At 38.4% G+C, this 19,703-nt stretch overlaps 1 protein-coding gene across 7 annotated transcripts in view; it reads left to right on the forward strand.

The window, feature by feature from the left end:
• The window catches only part of CCDC138 (coiled-coil domain containing 138), a 162,476-nt gene that overhangs the window by 120,156 nt on the left and 22,617 nt on the right, over positions 1-19,703 (forward strand). For all 7 annotated transcript variants that reach the window (XM_040623684.1, XM_040623677.1, XM_040623678.1 and 4 more), the window contains exon 12: positions 4,749-4,941. In XM_040623684.1, coding sequence (XP_040479618.1) covers positions 4,749-4,941 — 193 coding nt within the window. The remainder of the gene's footprint in view (positions 1-4,748; positions 4,942-19,703) is intronic.

A 19,703-nucleotide genomic window follows, 5' to 3' on the forward strand; every position in this document is an offset into this window, starting at 1 on the left:
TTCTCTGTTACTGCCTTTGTTTTCTTTTTCTTAATGTTTCATAAGTTGGTTATGATGTATCTTGTTGATCACTTTGGTCTTATCCTTTCTGGGGTTTGGTGAGCTTCTTCAGTCTCTAGATTTATTTATTTAGCCACTCTGGGAAGTTGTCAGCCATTATTTCTTTAAGTATTTTTTCAGCCCCACCTCATGTTTCTTTTCCTTCTGGGATTCTGATTGACAGGGTTGCTAAATCTTTTGTTATACTTCCTCAGTTCCTGGAATCTCTGTTTTTCCCTCTATTTTTTTTTTCCACTTCAGTGTTCAGATTGGGTAAATTGTGTTGTTTTAAATTCAGCTAACCAGTTATTTCCTTGTGTCCTCCATTCTGCTCTTGAGCCTATCCATTTTTTTTGTTTGTGTATTTTTTCTTTTTTAATTTAAATTCAAGTTAGTAAATATATAGTGTAATATTGGTTTCAGGAGTAGAATTTAGTAATTCATCACTCAAATATAACACCCAGTGCTCTCCCAACAAGTGTCCTCTTTAATTGCTATCAGCCATTTAGCCCGCCCCCCACCCTCCAGGAACCCTCGGTCCTTTTAACAGTCTCTTATGATTTGCCTTCCTCTCTGTTTTTATCTTATTTTATTTTTCCTTCCTTTCTCCTATGTTCATCAGTTTTGTTTCTTAAATTACACAAATGAGTGAAATCATGTGATATCTGTCTTTCTCTGACTGACTTATTTCACTTAGCATAATACATTCTAGTTCCATCCACCTTGTTACAAGATTTCATTCTTTTTGTAATATTTAGCCAAGTAATATTCCATTGCTGCGTATGTTCTCTACGATTTTGATGGTTTCCTGTCTCACATTTAGATCGTTCATCCATTTTGACTTATTTCACTTAGCATAATACGTTCTAGTTCCATCCACCTTGTTACAAGATTTCATTCTTTTTGTAATATTTAGCCAAGTAATATTCCATTGCTGCCTATGTTCTCTACGATTTTGATGGTTTCCTGTCTCACATTTAGATCGTTCATCCATTTTGAATTTATTTTCGTGTATGATATAAGAAAGTGGTCCAGTTTCATTCTTCTGCATGTGGCTCTCCAGCTTTCTCAACACCATTTGTTGAAGAGACTGTCTTTTCTCCATTGGATATTCTTTCCTGTTTTGTCAAAGGTTGGTTGGCCATATAGTTGTGGGCCCATTTCTGGGTTCTCTGTTCTGTTTAATTAATTGGTGTGTCTGTTTCTGCGCCAGTACCATACTATCCTGATGATTATAGCTTTGTAATAGAGCTTGAAGTCTGGGACTGTGATGCCTCCCACTTTGGTTTTCTTTTTCAGAATTGCTTAGGCTATTCGGGGTTTTTTCTGGTTCCATACAAATTTTAGGATTGTTTTTTCTAGGTCTATGCAAAATACTGGTGTTATTTTGATAGGGATTGCATTGTGAATGTGTAGATTGCTTTGGGTAGAATAGACATTTTAACAATATTTGTTCTTCCAATCCATGAGTGTGGAATGTTTTTCCATTTCTTTGTGTTGTCTTCAATTTCTTTCACCAGCGTTCTGTAGTTTTCAGAGTATAGATCTTTTATCTCTTTGGTTAGATTTATTCCTGGTATCTTATTGTTTAGGTGCAATTGTAAATGGGATCTATTCCTTCATTACTCTTCCTGACCTTAGGGGAAAAGCTCTGTTTTTCCCTATTGAGATGATATTTGCTGTGGGTCTTTTGTATATGGCCTTTATGATGTTGAAGTATATTCCTCCTATCCCTGCTTTCTTGAGGGTTTTTATCAAGGCAGGATGCTGTATTTTGTCAAATGCTTTTTCTGCATCTATTGAGAGGATCATATGGTTCTTATTTCTTTTATTAATGTGATACATCATGTTGATTGTTTTGCAGATATTGAATCACCCCTGCAGCCCAGAAATAAATCCCACTCAATTGTGGTGAATAATCCTTTTAATGTACTGTTGGATTCAATTAGCTAGTGAACCTATCTGTTTTTAATTTTGGTTAATGTATTTTTAGTTCTAAAATTTCTGTTTGGTTCTTTATATTTTCTTTGGTAAGACTTTCTATTTCTTTGATGAAATTTTCTATTTTACATTTTTAAAAAATGCATAATTAAATTTTATCATGGCTGCTTTAAAATGTCAGATAATTCTAACATCTTTGTGCCATTGGTGTTGGCAATTATTAATTTTCATTCAGTTTGAGATCTTCCAGGTTCTTTGTGTGATTAGTGATTTTTTTTATTGAAAACTGAACATTTTGATATTATAAGGCTCTGGGTCTCTGTTTTATCTGACTATCTTTTGATACTGCACTTGCAGAGGAAGTACAGGATGGCTTCTCTTTATTGCCCTAATTAAGTAGATGTCCAGGTTCCCCGCCAGACTTCTATTGATATCTGGGGTGGGGAGGGGAGTTCTGGTTCTCCACTAGGCCTCCACTGGTACCTCCCTAACTGGGAGGGATGGGAGTGCCTCATAACTACCACTCACATTGCCTTCATGGACACCTTGTTACTGCCTGGTTGAGGGTAGAATGTAGGCTGTCCTTGGAATTTTGCTCATTTAGGTGGATGTTGGACCACAGATCTTTCTATGGTATTTGGTTGGATTGTGGTTTTGTCTAAAAGTTTTTTGTCTGGGGCACCTCAGTGGCTCAGTTAAGTATCTGACTCTTGATTTCGGCCCAGGTGATGATCTCATCGTTGTGAGATCAAGCCCCACATCAGGCTCTGTGCTTGGCATGAAGCCTGCTTAAGATTCTCTTCTCCCTCTGCCCCTCCCCCCTAAAAATAAAATTAAAAAATAAAAGTTTTTTTGTCTTGCAACGTTGCTCTTTTCCTAGGCCTTTTGGCTAGAGAGAGCAGACTTATGCTGGAGCTTTTTTCCAGGTTGCCAGCCTTTTCAGCTCCAAGTCTGAGAAAAATGAGGCATCAAGAAACCTCTAGAATTTCTAATATTTTCTCCAATTTTTATACCAAGGTTTTAAAACACATATATATTATCTTTTCCTAATGATATTAAAAACTTAATTTTTTTTTTCATTTGAGTGTAGTTGACACACAGTGTTACATTAATTTCGAGTATACAACATACTGATTCAACTTTTCTGTACTTATGTTTTGCTCATCACAAGTGTAGGTACCAAATGTCACCATATAGCACTATTATAATATCATTGACTATATTCCCCGTGCTGTGCCTTTATTCCTGTGACTTATTCCTTCCATGACTAGAAGCTTGTATCTCCCTCTCCCCTTCACCCACCTTGCCCTTCTTCTCACCCCCCTTCCCTCTGGCAACCATCAGTTTGTTCTCTGTATTTAAAGGTTGATTCTGCTTTTTGTTTATTCATTTGTTTTAGATTCCATATATGAATGAAATCATATGGTATTTGCCTTTCTCAGTCTGACTTATTTCACTTAGCATAATACCCTCTAGATTCATCCCTGTTATCACAAATGGCAAAATCTCATCTTTTTTTTTGGCTGGATAATATTCCACTGTATGTATGTATGTATGTATGTGTGTATATATATATATATATACACACATACATACATACCATGCCTTATCCAGTCACCTGTTGATAGACATTTAGGTTGCTTCTATATCTTGGCTATGGTAAATAATGCTGCAATAAACATAGGAATGAATATATCTTTTCAAATTAATGTTTTTGTTTCTTTGAGTAGATAACTAATAGTGGAATTACTGGATCGTATAGTATTTCTTTTTTAATTTTTGAGAAACCTCTATACTGTTTTCCACAATGGCTATACCAATTTATATTCCTGCCAATCTTGTATGAGTCTTCCTTTTTTGGATGTAAGGTTTATTGACCAAATATTTAAATTAGATTGCATTTGTTAAGCCACTCACCACCCAATCATTGTGCCTTTTGATACCCATTAAATCTCAATATATCTAATTTTATTTTAGTTTTTTAATTATTATTGTTTTTGAGAAGAGTGGGGGGGCAGAGGGTGAGAGAAAATTTCAAGCAGGCTCTTTTAAAAAAATATTTTATTTATTTGAGAGAGAGTGCACACAAGCAGGGAGAAGGGCAGAGGGAGAAGGAGAAGCAGACTCCCCACTGAGCTGGGAGCCCAATATGGGGTTCGATCCCAGGACCGCAGAATCATGACCTGAGCAGAAGGCAGATGCTTAACCAACTGAGCCACCCAGGCGCCCCAGAATTATCCATGATTCTAACCCGGTGTTTTGTTGTTCTACTATTGTTAAAAGTTACTAAAATCACTGTGTTGGTTATGATCATAGTAAGCTGTAAAGCAGTGAGGCCCTAGATGATCACTTTACAAGCTGACATTGTAAGATATAACCAACAGACCATTTGTCAGTAATGGTGGAGGAGTGAAGAACCTATAGTGTCGGCTTTCCTGTTCCTTTGATTTCTCTGTGCCAGAAGCATATCATGATCTTATATTCTTAAACATTTTCAAATTGAATCTTGTCTCACTTCTCCTTATTTTTTCTTAGAAAATTACATTTCCAATTTCTTAATTCTTGTTGACTGCTCATTTCTTTTAGAAAAAGTCAAATAATTTTAAAAAGTTGATTATAAAATTACTTCCTTTTAATCTTGCATAGTTCCAACCCATTTTTTAATTAGAAAAAAATTGACTTATTTTTAGCTTCTGTATTTGATTGTAGTAATTGAAATATATCATGGACATAAATATATATACTAAGATGGTACATATTTTTAACAGCATTCAGCCATGACATCAACATTGAGGAGATTGGGTGAAGACATACTCAAAGGAGTAGTAACTAAGGGAATTCAAGATAATTCTTTAGAATATTCAGTGGAGAATAAACCAAAGACAGCTGCTTTCTTTAAGAGCTCCAATTTACCATTGAGATTTTTATCAACTTTAATTGTTCTCAAAACAGTCACTCAAGGTAAGCTTTCACTTGTGCTTATGGCATAATTTTTCATAAACAAGAGAATAATATATAATGAAGTAATTCTTGCATAGTCAAATGTTTTCCATTTTTAGAATGAGATTTTTATAATGGTGGCACATTACAATAAACTACTTTTATTTGATGAATTTGAGAAAGTGGAGTAGTCAGTTGGATTGTTGTCTTCTCCTGGAAGACTATATTGATTCTCTTGATCATGTTCCAACAATAACCTATGCTTCCCACAATCATTGCATTTACTGTATAGTATTGAAATTCCTAATTCATTAATTTTTACTGGAGCAGGTGTTGGCAACCCATATGTAGTCCATTGACCAGATCTGGCCCACCACCTATTTTGTAAATAAAGTTTTATTTAATAAACATGTAAGCTCATTTTTTACTCATTGTCTAATAAACTGTTTTTGTCTTACGACAGAGCTGAGTAGTTGGCAACAGAGACTATATGGCCCCCTCGAAGCCTATATTATTATGTGGCCCTTTACAGAAAAATTTTGTCAGTCCCTACACTAGTTTGTAAGTTGACTGAAGAAAAATATTGCCTTGTTTACTATTATCTCCCTGCAACTAGCATAGTGCTTAATGTATAATAGTGAATAAAGAAATGAATGAATTAAAAATAATGTTTCAATCAGAGTTGACCATTTTTAATACAGTTTTGCTATACAGCTCTAAGGAGTTATGTTTTTGGATTACTGAATAAGATTTTTGTTAAAGTATATACCAATATAGTGAAACATTAAATATGCCATCTTTTATCATTCCTGTTTGTTAAATTATATAACTCAGTCTGGTTGAATTTTTTTTAGTGGAAAATGGCAATAATTTAATTTTACTACTTTCTCTGAAGTGTGTACTATTTAGTTACACCTGATTATGGAATTTTACAATAACAATAACAAAAAACGAAACTATAACTTGTCTCCTTAGTTTTTTCCTTATGTTTATGGTCCTCATAGTTAAACAGTTTGAGTGGTAACTGTTTGAAACATCATTTATGAGAAGGGTCTATTAGTCCAAAATAAAGTTCACCACATACCAACATGCATTATAACATCATTTGGTAAAATATAATATGCATTACTGATAAAACTAATGCCATAGAGAAATAAAACAAGAGAGGGAATTAGGTGCTCTCTGTCACCACTTCTGTGCAGTACAGTATTGGACATACTGACCATCTTCAATGAGCCATTAAAAAAAAAGAAAGATGAATATCAGAAAGGAATACAGAAAACTGCTCATTTGTGGATACTCTGTATAAATCAAGGACATTCAATGAAACTAGCTAAGAAATTTAGTGAATATAATGTGCTGTGTTCTGAATATTTGTGACCCCACAAGATTCATATGGTGAAATGCTAACCCCCAGAGATGATGGTACTAGTAGTTGGGGCCTTTAAGAGGTCCTTAGATCGTGAGGGTGGAGCCCTTATGAATGGGATTAGTGCCCTTATAAAAGAATCTCCACTGAGATCTCTAGCCATTACACCTTGTGAGGACACAGTGAGAAAGAGGTTTCAGGCTGTGAACCAGGAAGTGGGTCTTGACCGTACTGGCGACTATACTGGCAACTTTGTCTTGGATTTCTCCACCTCCAGAACTGTGAGCAGTAAAATTCCTGTTGTGTATAAGCTACACAGTCTCTGGTATTTTTACAGCAGTCTGATGGAATTTGTGTTTCAGAAAGTGAGCTTCAAACAAAATTCATAAAGTCTATTGACTTTCAATACTACCATTACCATCTATGACTGTCTATGGCTGTATAGTATGACCACTATGAATATCACTAACAAACAGCAATAACATGTAAAAGGAGAAATCTTGTTAATATAAAAAAAAAGTATAAAATTAGGATATAAATCTTATTTGGCGTCTGTAAACTTCATCCTTTGTGAGATATAATAGGGTATAAATAAAGATGTGGGTGTGACACTGTGTGGCTCAGTCAGTTGAGCATCTGACTCTTGGTTTTGGTTCAGGTCACGATTCCAGGGTTGTGGGATTGAGCCCTAAATAGGGCTCCACTCCCCGCAGGGAGTCTGCTTGAGATTCTCCTTCTCCCTCTGCCCCTCCCCCACTTGCATTCCCGCACACACTCTCTCTTTCTCTCTCTAAAAATAAATAAATCTTTTTTAAAATTATAATAATATTTTTTATTATGTTAGTCACCATATAGTACATCCCTGGTTTTTGATGTATAGATAAATCTTTAAAAAAAGATACAGGTAAATAATAGATGAGTGGACAGGGTAATAAACACTATTGCTGGGTGCCTGGGTGGCTCAGTTGGTTAAGTGTCTGCCTCCAGCTCAGGTCACGATCCCAGGGTCCTGGGATCAAGCCCTGCATTGGGCTCCCTGCTCAGTGGGGAGCCTGCTTCTCCCTCTGCCCCTCCCCCTGCCCCTGTTCATGTTCTCTTTCTCTCGATCTTTCCCTCTCAAATGAATAAAAAAATAATCTTAAAAAAATAATAAAGATTATTGCCGACGTTAAATGGCAGAAATAAAGGATTTTTTCTTTTAGGGTGGGGTAGGGGCAGAGGGAGAGAGAGACTCTCAAGCAGGCTCCACGCCTAGCACAGAGCCTGATGCAAGGCTTGATCTCACAACCCTGAGATCATGACCTGAGCTGAAATCAAGAGTCAGGTGCTTAACCACCAGAGCTACCCAGGCACCCCAGAAATAAAGGACTTTTATTCTTCCTAACATATATATTAAAAATTATAAGATACTCCAAGTGACTTAGTGTAACAATACCAATGAAAATTCAAGTATAGTGTGTGTAAGTTGAGAAAGTGGTCGGAAAGTTTGAAATAATACTTGCAATGAATGTAATAATTTAAAACAAGTAAAATAGGGGCGCCTGGGTAGCGCAGTCGTTAAAGCGTCTGCCTTCGGCTCAGGGCGTGATCCCGGCGTACCGGGATTGAGTCCCACATCGGGCTCCTCTGCTAGGAGCCTGCTTCTTCCTCTCCCACTCCCCCTGCTGTGTTCCCTCTCTCGCTGGCTGTCTCTCTGTCACATAAATAAATAAATAAAATCTTTAAAAAAAAAAAAAATAAATAAATAAAAAATAAAACAAGTAAAATAGCAACATGGGTAGTGGCTTACCTTAGCAGATTTTAAAGCAACTCTGATAGAGTCAAAGAAGAAGGCAGATTAGAAAGATCCCGACCTCACTTCCTCCCATGGATACAGCAAATCTATGGAACTACATATAGAGCAGCTCTTTCTGCAGATGACCTGAAGGCTAGGAGAACAGCTATTCTACAGCTAAAGATAAAAGGAAAAAGCCACATCATGAAGGGTAGGAGGGGAAGAGACATGGTCTGGTTACGAACCTAACACGTGGTGTGGTAATCGAGAATCAGGAAGGACATCACAGGTGCAGAGACCTGCCTGAGGGGTTCAGACCCTACATTGTGAACCCTCACTCCACAGATCTGCACTGGGAAGACAAGCCCACATAATGTCTGGCTTTGAAGAATAGCAGGCCATAACTCTGGGAGGACTAGAGGAAAATGGGAGACTCTGCTCTAAAGGGTTCATACACAGTCTCACTCAGACAGCACAGGGCAGCGGTTTGAAAAGCACCTGAGCCATAAGTGAAGGAGATTTATTGACTAATTTTAGGGCATGTGCTGGAGGGGTAGGGATCTGTAGGAACTTTCTCTAGGAGCAGAGTGCTGACAGGTGTAATTTTTCTTGCCCTCCACAGCCTAGCTGGCACGATGCTGCCATGCCAGTTGACGCTCTCCATCTACCTTGATGACACTGCTTGCCCTATACTAGCATTCCCCTGTGGACATACCTTCCCCAAGGCACTTGCCCTGGCAGGCACATTTTTAAAGCACCTCCCACTGTCCAGCATGCCTGTAACAGTCAAAGATAGGCATCAACAGCCTTCACACTGGTGATTGACCCCCACCAACCAGCACAGCTGCAGCAGTTGTAGCTGGGCCTCTCGTTCAGCTGTGCCAGGGCCAGACTCTCCCACCAGTGCACCCATAGTAGTCGTGGCTGGGCATTGGAGGCAGCTGGTCCAGCAGTCACCTCAGCCCACCAGTTGGCACAGCAGTTGCAGCCCAGTCACAATAGGAATGTGTATGTAGCCCACAAGGGAACACCCCTTGAGGGTTGGGTTCTGTTGACCAGGGCGCATTGTGATTCTGGACCCCACAGGATGTTTTCTACATAAGGCCACTACTGACCAGGAGATGTACTGACTTACCTAATACATAGAAACACAGAAGGTCAGACAAAATGAGGAGACAGAGGAGTATGTTCCAAATGAAAGAACAAGACAAAAACCTCAGAAAAAGATCTAAACAAAACAGAGATAGACAGCCTACCTGATAACAATTCAAAGTAATGATCATAAAGATGATTCCTTAACTTAGGAGGAGAAACACTAGAGGAGTCAACCACAGATCAGAGGATGCGGAACAGCTCAGCAGTCAGGAAGACAGGGTAGTGGAAATCATCCAAGCTGAACGGCAAAAAGAGAAAAAGATTATAAAAAAGTGATATAAGGGGCCTCTAGGACAACATTAAGCATACTAATAATTGCATTATAGGTGTTCAGGAGGAGAAGAGAGAGGCAGCAAAAGCAAAAATGAACAATTGAGACTACACCAAACTAAAAAGCCTTTGCGCAATGAAGGAAAACATCCATAGAATAAAAAGAAAACGTACTGAATTAGAGAAGATATTTGCAAGTGATATATCTGATAAGGGATTAATTTCTAAAATATATACAGGACTTAATACAGCTCAACACTGAAAAGAAAATCTGATTAGAAAGTGGGCCGGGAACGTGAACAGACATTTCTCCAAAGAAGACATAGAAGTGGTCAGCATCACTAATCATCAGGGAAATGCAAATCAAAACCATAATGAGATAACACCTCACACCAGTCAAAATGTCTGTTACCAAAAAAACAAGAAATAGTAAGTTTGGCAAGGATGGGAGAAAAGGCAAGCCTGGTATGCTATTGGTATAATGTAAATTGCTGTAGCCACTGTGGGAAACAGTATGGAGGTTCCTCAAAAAATTAAAAATAGAATTACTATATGATCCAGTAATTCCACTACTAGGTATTTACCTGAAAAAACAAAAACAGTAGTTTGAAAATATATACGCACCCCTTTTGTTTACTCACTGCAGCATTATTTACAGTAACCAAGATAAGGAATTAAGTGTCCATTGTTACATGAATGGATAAAGAAGAAGATGTGGTGCATACACACACACACACACACACACATACACACACAAAGGAGTGTCACTCAGCCATAAAAAAACAAATCTAGGGCACCTGAGTCACTCAGTCGGTTAAGTAACTGACTCTTGATCTTAGGTCAGGTCTTGATCTCAGGGTCATGAGTCAAGTCACACACACGCTAGGCCTGAGTGTGGAGCCTACTTTGAATGAATGAATGAATGAAGTCAGATGTAAAGTACAGCATAGGGAATACAGTCCGTAATATTGTAATAACCTTGTATGATGACAGATGGTATCTAGATGTATTGTCTTGAGCATTTTGTAGTATATTTAAATGTCAAATAACTGTTTTGTACTCCTGAAACTATTGTAACATTATAGTCAACTGTATTTTAGTTTAAAAAATAAAAGAAATACAATTTTAAAGTTAAAATAGAACAATCATGATATATAATAATGAGTAATTTTAAAACATCAAAATAGGGCAATAGGAATAGTAAGTCCAGAAATGACACAATTTGCATTTCATATATACATATTGAATTAGTGAATTTGGTTGCTTCCTGTGCAAGTCACTTTTTTAAGAAAGTAGAAAGAATTATAAGACAGTACCTGCTTTCAGGGGCGCCTGGGTGGCGCAGTCGTTAAGCATCTGCCTTTGGCTCAGGGTGTGATCCCAGCGTTCTGGGATCAAGCACCACATCAGGCTCCTCTGCTAGGAGCCTGCTTCTTCCTCTCCCACTCCCCCTGCTTGTGTTCCCTCTCTTGCCGGCTGTCTCTCTGTGTTAAATAAGTAAAATCTTAAAAAAAAAAAAAAAAAAAAGACAGTACCTGCTTTCAAAGTCCTTAGAGTCTGGTGGGTAAGTAGATTGTAAATATTTCTTTCTGTTCATCTTACAATTATCCACACAGAAGTTTAAATAATGTGCTTCTGGTTAAAGAGAGATGATAAATTAGTTCTGGCGGTATGATTTAGGGGATCAGGAGAGGATTTAGTATAAAGGAGTTAGCATTTGAGCTGTACTGTCAGGAGTGTGTAGGATTTCATAGGCGGAAAATAAAGAAGGCTATTCCTGAAGGAAAAGTATGAGCCAAAGTTTAGAATTGTGGAAGAGCATGGCATCCAAGAAGACCAGTGAGTTATTCAACAGGAAAACATGTGGTGGGCTCACAGCTGCTCCTCAAGTGGTGTTATATCAACCTCTAAAAGCACAACATTACTTTTGATTTATCTTCTTTTAAAAACGTATGAATCATACGTAAGATTTTTTTTATAAAGATTTATTTATTTTATTTTAGAGACAGAGAGCGCAAGCGGGGGGAGGGGTACACAGGGAGAGGAAGAATCTCAAGCAGACTCCCTGCTGACCTCAGAGCCTGACACAGGGCTCCATCTCACCACCCTGAGATCATGACCTGAGCCGAAATCAAGAGTCAGATGCTTGATGACTGAGCCACTCAGGTGCCCTTATCATACCATGTTTTTCTGTAACTTAACTGTTTTCAGTTAATAGTATGTTTGCAATTCATTCTGTACTGACAATATGTAGTAAATTTTTAAGCTCTCTGTGATAATTGGTAATAAACACAATTTCTAACCAGAATTCACATTATGATACCTCTTGCCCATCCTAGTCACTTCATAGCTGTCTTGTTTGTTTTTGTTATGAATTTTGCCCAATTTCTAAGCAAATAACTTCTGAAGTAAATAACTTCTGAAAAGTGTGTATATTCTTAAGTATAGTCATAATTTTAGTATATAAAATGGAAGTTGAAAAATTAGACTAAATTTCCAATTTATTTTAAGAAACTCTAAGAAACCTGTAAGTTTATTATCCTTCGTCTAAATACGTGAATACACAATTGATGCTCTTCCTGTAATTTGAAAAATTATTTGTTTAGGTGTTTTTTTCTGATTGTGAAATGGTTTTAAAAGTTTTTAAAAGAAATAACTGAGAAACCACTCAGAATTCATTTAGAAATATATCTTACAACTATTTTTTAAAAAACCCTATAGGAGATTCCAGAGGTACTTGTGTATAAATTGGTGGTTGAAAATAATCTCTTAGGTCTAGGGGCACCTGGGTGGCTCAGTCGGTTGAGTGTCCGACTCTTGGTTTCATCTCAGGTCATGATATCAGGGTCATGAGATAGAGCCCTGCATTGGGCTCCGTGCTCAGCGGGGAGTCTGAGATTTTCCCTCTCTCTCTGCCCCTCGCCCTGCTTTCTCACTCTCTCTCTAAAAATATATAAATAAATCTTTTAAAAAAGAAAATAATCTGTTAGGTCTAATTTGACCACAGACAAACTTTGAGAGGTGGAATCAAAATTTAAAAATTAGTTAAATCATTACCAAACAGGTAGAATGAGTATGATTAACTGAAATAAGTCAGGTATGTTATTAAAGATCTAAGCAATAGATTTTTAAAATACTAAAATGCGTTTAAAATAAGCTACATATTGCCTTACGGTGTATAAAAATTACCACCCATGATCCTCTCCTAATTTTGGTTAACAAAGCACATAAAGCAAAAATATGGTTCTCTAAAGTTGTAAAACCATCCCTAGTTTGCCATTTAATTGACAAACACATCTGTGATTAGTTTTCATTCAATTCACTGTTGTGGTCTTTAGTTTAAAATGTTTGAGAAATTTGAAAGTAAGTAAAGTTTAATAACGCCAGTACTTTAATTTCATTACTAGTGGACTTTATGAATCTATAAAACTAGAATACACCATATGCAACATTTCCCAAACTTACTTAACTTCCAAATCCTTTTCAGAAGAGTGATATATAGCACTAGTTTTCTGAGGAGAACAATTTGGGAAATGCTATCTTACAGTTTATGAAGCGCCATTGAAATACCTTATGAAGGTTCGTATTACCCTGAGGAAAACTTTGAGGGAGAGAAAATTAATGTTAAAAAAGGTGAGTGGTTAAACAGTGAAATTCATATTGGTATCAAATTCTAGAGCTGATGAACTGATTCCTTCCTGACCTTGTGTTTTCTGCCTTCATTGTCGGGTGCTATAGACGATCAGTAAGCTGAGGGATGAAAGGCAGCTGGTGGATCTCAGTTTATATAATCTTGGGGTAGAGCAAAGTAAGCCAAGTAAAAGAACCAGAAAAGGAAAAAGATATGTACTAAATATAGTTAGGAAAAATGGTGATAAGTATAGAGAAAAATAGAAGATACACTTTATTTTTTTTTTAATTTTTTATTATGTTAGTCACCATAGAGCACATCATTAGTTTTTGATATACTCTTCCATGATTCATTGTTTGTGTATAACACCCAGTGCTCCACGCAATACATGCCCTCCTTAATATCCATCACCGGCCTATCCCATTCCCCCACCCCCTTCACCTCTGAAGCTCTCAGTTTGTTTCTCAGAGTCCATAGTCTCACATGGTTCATTCCCCCTTCTGTTTACCCCCCCCTTCTTCTTCCCTTTCTTCTCCTACCGATCTTCCTACTTCTTATGTTCCATAAATGAGTGAAACCATATGATAATTGTCTTTCTCTGCTTGACTTATTTCACTTAGCATTATCTCCTCCAGTGCCCTCCATGTGCTGGAAATGTTGGGTAATCGTTCTTTCTGACAGCTGAGTAATATTCCATTCCTTCTTCATGCATTCATCTGTTGAAGGGCATCTCGGCTCCTTCCACGATTTAGCTATTGTGGACAATGCTGCTGTAAACATTGGGGTGCATATGGCCCTTCTCTTACTACATCTGTATCGTTGGGGTAAATACCCAGTAGTGCAATTGCTGGGTCATAGGGCAGCTCTATTTTTAACTTTTTGAGGGACCTCCACACTGTTTTCCAGAGTGGTTGTAGAAACTTGCATTCCCACCAACACTGTAAGAGAGATCGATCCTTTCTCCACATCCTCTCCAACATTTGTTGTTTCTTGCCTTGTCCATTTTTGCCATTCTAACTGGCGTAAGGTGGTATCTCAGTGTGGTTTTGATTTGAATTTCCCTGATGGCTAATGATTTTGAACATTTTTTCATGTGTCTGTTAGCCATTTGTATGTCTTCACTGGAAAAGTATCTGTTCATATCTTCTGCCCATTTTTTGATTTGATTATTTCTTTCTCGCGTATTGAATTTGAGAAGTTCTTTGTAGATCTTGGATACTAGCCTTTTATCTGTAGTTTCATTTGCAAATATCTTCTCCCATTCTGTGGGTTGCCTCTTTGTTTTGATAACTGTTTCCTTTGCTGTGCAGAAACTTTTTATCTTGATGAAGTCCCACAAGTTCATTTTTTCTTTTGTTTCCCTTGCCTTTAGAGACGTGTCATAAAAAAAAGTTGCTGTGGCCGATGTCGAAGATGTTACAGCCTATGTTCTCCTCTAGGATTTTGATAGATTCCTGTCTCACATCGAGGTCTTGGATCCATTTAGAGTTTATCTTTGTGTATGGTGTGAGAGAGTGGTCAAGTTTCATTCTTTTGCATGTAGCTGTCCAATTTTCCCAGCACCATTTATTGAAGAGACTCTTTTTTTCCACTGGATGTTTTTTCCTGCTTTATCAAAGATTAGTTGACCATAGAGCCGAGGATCCATTTCTGGGTTCTCTATTCTGTTCCAATGGTCTATGTGTCTGGTTTTTGCCAGTATCATGCTATATTGGTGATCACATCTCTGTAATGTAGCTTGAAAGCAGGCAATGTGATGCCCCCGGGGGGCTTTGTTTTTGTTTTCTAACATTTCCTTGGCGATTCGGGGTCTTTCCTGGTTCCACACAAAACCTAGGATTCTTTGTTCCAGGACTTTGAAAATTGTCATTGGTATTTTGATCGGGATGGCGTTGAAAGTGTAGATTGCTCTGGGTAGCATAGACATTTTAAATATGTTAATTCTTCTGATCCATGAGCGTGGAATGTTTTTCCATCTTTTGGTGTCTTCTTCAATTTCTTTCATCAGTGTTCTGTAGTTTCTAGAATATAGATCCTTTACCTCACTGGTTCAGTTTATTCCAAGATATCTTATGGTTCTTGGTGCTTTTGTAAATGGAATCGATTCCCTGGTTTCTCTTTCTTCCGTCTCATTGTTAGTGTACAGAAATGCAACTGATTTCTGTGCATTGCCTTTGTATCCTGCCACATTAGTGAATTGTATGAGTTCTAGTAATTTTGTTGTGGAGTCTTTTGGGTTTTCCATATCAAGTGTCATGTCATCTGCAAAGAGAGAGAGTTTGAATTTGAATACCTTTTATTCTTTTTTGTTGTCTGATTGCTATTGCAAGGACTACTAGTACTATGTTGAATAATAATGGTGAGAGTGGCCATCTTTGTCCTGTTCCTCATCTTAAGGGAAAGGCTCTCAGCTTTTCCCTATTAAGAATGATATTCACTGTGGGCTTTTCGTAGATGGTTTTTATGAAATTGAGGAATGTACCCTCTATCCCTACACTCTGAGAGGTTTTAATCAGGAAAGAATGCTGTATTTTGTCAAATGGTTTTTCTGCATCAGTTGAGAGGATCATATGGTTCTTTTCTCTTATTAATGTGATCTATCACACTGATCGATTTGCGAATGTTGAACTACGCTTGCAGCCCAGGGATGAATCCCACTTGGTTGTGATGGATAATCCTTTTCATGTACTGTTGTATCCTATTAGATAGGATCTTGTTGACAATTTTGGCATCCGTATTCATCAGGGATAACGGTCTGTAATTCTCCTTTTTGGTGGGGTCTTTGCCTGGTTTGGGGATCAAGGTAATACTGGCCTCATAGAATGAGTTTGGTTGTTTTCCTTCTGTTTCTATTTTTTGAAACAGCTTCAGGAAAATAGGTATTATTTCTTCTTTGAATGTTTGGTAGAATTCCCCGGGGAGTCCGTCAGGCGCTGGACTCTTGTTTTGGGGAGATCTTTGATCACTGCTTCAATCTCTTCATAATTAATCGATCTGTTTAAACAATCAGTTTCTTCCTGTTTCAGTCTTGGTAGTTTATAGGTTTCCAGGAGGGCATCCATTACTTCCAGGTTGTTTAATTTATTGGCATATCGTTGTTGATAATAGTTTCTAATGATTGTTTCTGTTTCCTTGGTGTTAGTCGTGATCTCTCCCCTTTCATTCATAATTTTATTAATTTGGGTCCTTTCTCTATTCTTTTGAATAAGTGTGACCAGTGGCTTATGGATCTTATTAAATCTTTCAAAGAACCAACTTCTAGTTTTGTTGATCTGCTCTACTGTGCTCCTGGTTTCTAATTCATTGATCTCTGCTCTAATCTTGATCACCTGCCTTCTCATTTGTGGGTTAGGCCTGTTCTTCTCTTCCAGCTCCAGCTTCCTAAGGTGAGATTATAAAAACTGCATTTTAGATTTTTCTATTCTGTTGAGTGAGGCTTGGCTGGCTATGTAGTTTCCCAATAGGACCGCCTTTGCAGTGTCCCATAGGTTTGGACTGATGTGTTTTCATTCTCATTGGTTTCCGTAAATTGCTTAAGTTCTTCTTTAATTCCCTGGTTTACCCAATCATTCTTAAGCAGGATGGTTCTTGGGTTCCAAGTGTTTGAGTTTCTTCCAAATTTTTCCTTGTTTCAAAGCATTGTGGTCTGAGAAAATGCAGGGAATAATCTCAGACTTTTGGTATCAGTTGAGACCTATTTTGTGACCCAGTGTATGCTCTATTCTGGAGGAAGTTCCATGTGCATTCGAAAAGAATGAGTATTCTGTTGTTCTGGGTTGTAGTGTTCTGTATATATCTATGAGGTCCATCTGGTCCAGTATGTCATTCAAAGTTCTTGTTTCTTTGTTGACTTTCTGCTTAGATGATCTATAGCTGAGAGCGGAGCGTTGCGGTCCCCTACTATTAACGTATTATTATCTATATGTTTCTTGATTCTGGTTAAGAGTTGGCTTGTGTGTCTAGCTGCTCCCCTGTTGGGGGCATAGATATTTATTATTGTTATATCCACTTGTTGGATATATCCTTTAAGAATAATATAATGTCCTTTTGTATCTCTAACTGCAGTCTTTCGTTTAAAATCTAATCTGTCTGATATGAGAATTGCTACCCCAGCTTTCTTCTGAGGTCCACTGGCATGAAAAATGGTTTTCCATCCCTTCACTTTCAGTCTGGATATATCCTTAGGTTCAAAATGAGTCTCTTGTAGACAACAAATGGATGGGTCATGTCTTTTTATCCAATGTGCAACCCTGTGGCATTTTATGGTAGCATTTAGGCCCTTCACATTGAGAGTGATTATTGAGAGATATGATTTTAATGATATCATGCTGCCTGTGAAGTCTTTGTTTCTATAGACTGTAAATTTCTGTTCTGGATCACTCTTGGCGTCTTTTTACTTTCATACAACCCCCCCTTTAATATTTCTTGTAGGGCTGGATTAGTGGTCACATATTCTTTCAGTTTCTGCGCCTCTTGGAAGGTCCTTGTCTCTCCAGCCATTCTGAATGACAGCCTTGCTGGATGAAGAATCCTTGGCTGCATGTTCTTCTCACTTAGTGCTCTGAATATGTCTTGCCAGCTTTTTCTGGTTTGTCAGGTCTCTGTAGACAGGTCTGACATTATTCTGATATTCCTTCCTCTGTAGATGAGGATTCTTTTCCCCTTGCCGCTTTCAAGATTTTATCCTTGGATCTAATATTAGCAAATTGTACTATTATGTGACATGGTGTTCGTCTGTTCTTAGTGATCTTGGGGAGGGGTCTCTGCCTCTTGACCATGAATGCACGTTTCCTTCGCCAGATTAGGGATGTTCTCAGCTACAATTTGTTCAAATATCTCTTCTAGACCTCTCTCTTTCAAAACCCTGTTGGGGATCCCAGTGTTCTGACTTTGGAATGTTTCATTGAGTCAGTAATCTCCCATGATCTACATTCTTGAGATTGGATTTTTTTAAGCCAAGTTTCCATTTTTTTCTTCTTTTCTATCATCCCGAGTCTTCCAACTCACTAATTCGTTCTTCTGCCTCATTTTTCCTGGCCCTCAGAGCATTCAGTTTTGACTGCATTTGATTCATAGCATTTTTAATTTCTGCCAGATTTGCTCTCATTTCCGCCCTTAGAGATTCTATATTCTCGTTAATATTTTCATTAATATTTTTTCAAGCCTACACATCATCTTGACCATTGTTACCCTGAACTCCATTTCTGACAGTTTGGTTATATCCATATCCATTAGTTCTGTGGCAGAGGGCACAGTCTCTGTTTCTTTCCTTTTTTGGGGATTCCTTCTCCTTCTCATTCTGATGAGGAGTGGTTAGGGGGATGTGCAGAGCCCAAATTATTGACCAGGACCCAAGCAAGGTGCACTTGTTTTATAGGGAACTTAGGGATGTGGGCTTCCTGTTTTTTCAGCCTGCCTTCTGGGGAAGGCCTGCCGCGCTGATACTCAGGCAACCCTGTTTGGGTAGAGTTGCCCCGTCCCCTGTGAGAGGGGGTGGGGATGGGCACAATGCGAACCAGTATTTCCGGGCTTTTGTTCTCTGGCGTCTTTCCCTGGCGGTTTTCTGTGACTCTTAGAGTTAGAGCACAGTGGCCGTATCCAAGCCTCTGTCTCAGAACAGAGAGATCGCAGTCTGCTCCTCACTGAGATTTCCTGGCCACTTAACTCTGTTTCTGCCGGTGCTGCTAAAAACCCTGCAGCATCCCGTGTTGCGTGCCCCACAGCCGATCTCCCAGTCCTCACTCCCAGGGCCGGCACGTCTCTGTCCTTTGTGCTTCTAATACCGCCAGCTGCCCCAGTTCCCGTGTGCGCTCCCGAGCTCCCTGTTTCAGGGTGGTTCGAGTGAGCGCTCTGGAGCTCTGGTTTTCAGTCTGGTCGCGTGTGCACTCCTGAGCTCCTGGTTTCAGTCTAGTTCGGTTGCCCACTCCAGAGCTCCGGCTTTCAGTCTGGTTGCACGCACTCCCGAGCTCCTGTGAGCTCCCGGTTTCAGTCTGGTTTCTCGGCGGCTACCGGTCCTCGAGTCTGGCCCGCTCCCCAGTGCAAATGGCTACTACTTCCCAGCGCCCAAGCACGTCGGCTCCCTCCCCATTCCATTTATTTTCCAATATCTGTGTGCAGATTAACAGCTCCCCACTTCGTACCTCAGTACTCAGCGCCGGAGATGTTCATTTGTAGAGATCCAGATGTATCTTCCTACGTCTCAGGCTGATTTCGTGGGTGTTCGGGATGATCTGGGAGATATCCAGCTCAATTCAGGGACCAGCTGAAAAAAGACCCCCTACTCCTCCACCATCTTTTTTTCTCTCCCCAAAGACACACTGTCTTATGTGCTGCGGCAAATTTAGGAGAACTAAAAAATTTACACATAAGAAAAAGTTTTAAATCAGAATAAGAGACTTGTTTTAAGTTTGGTAAGATATTTCCTATTATAAAAGAAAGTTATCCATTATAAGATTGATAAATTTAGTATAAAAAGTAAATAGAAGTTAGATTAATGTATTAGGTAATATACATAATATTAAATATTTAATAACCCAAATATATATAATATTTGGTTTCCATTGAGGATAGTGCAAATAGGTTGT

The sequence above is a fragment of the Ursus maritimus genome, unplaced genomic scaffold, assembly GCF_017311325.1.
Source record: "Ursus maritimus isolate PB19 unplaced genomic scaffold, ASM1731132v1 scaffold_6, whole genome shotgun sequence".
Classification (NCBI taxonomy): domain Eukaryota; kingdom Metazoa; phylum Chordata; class Mammalia; order Carnivora; family Ursidae; genus Ursus; species Ursus maritimus.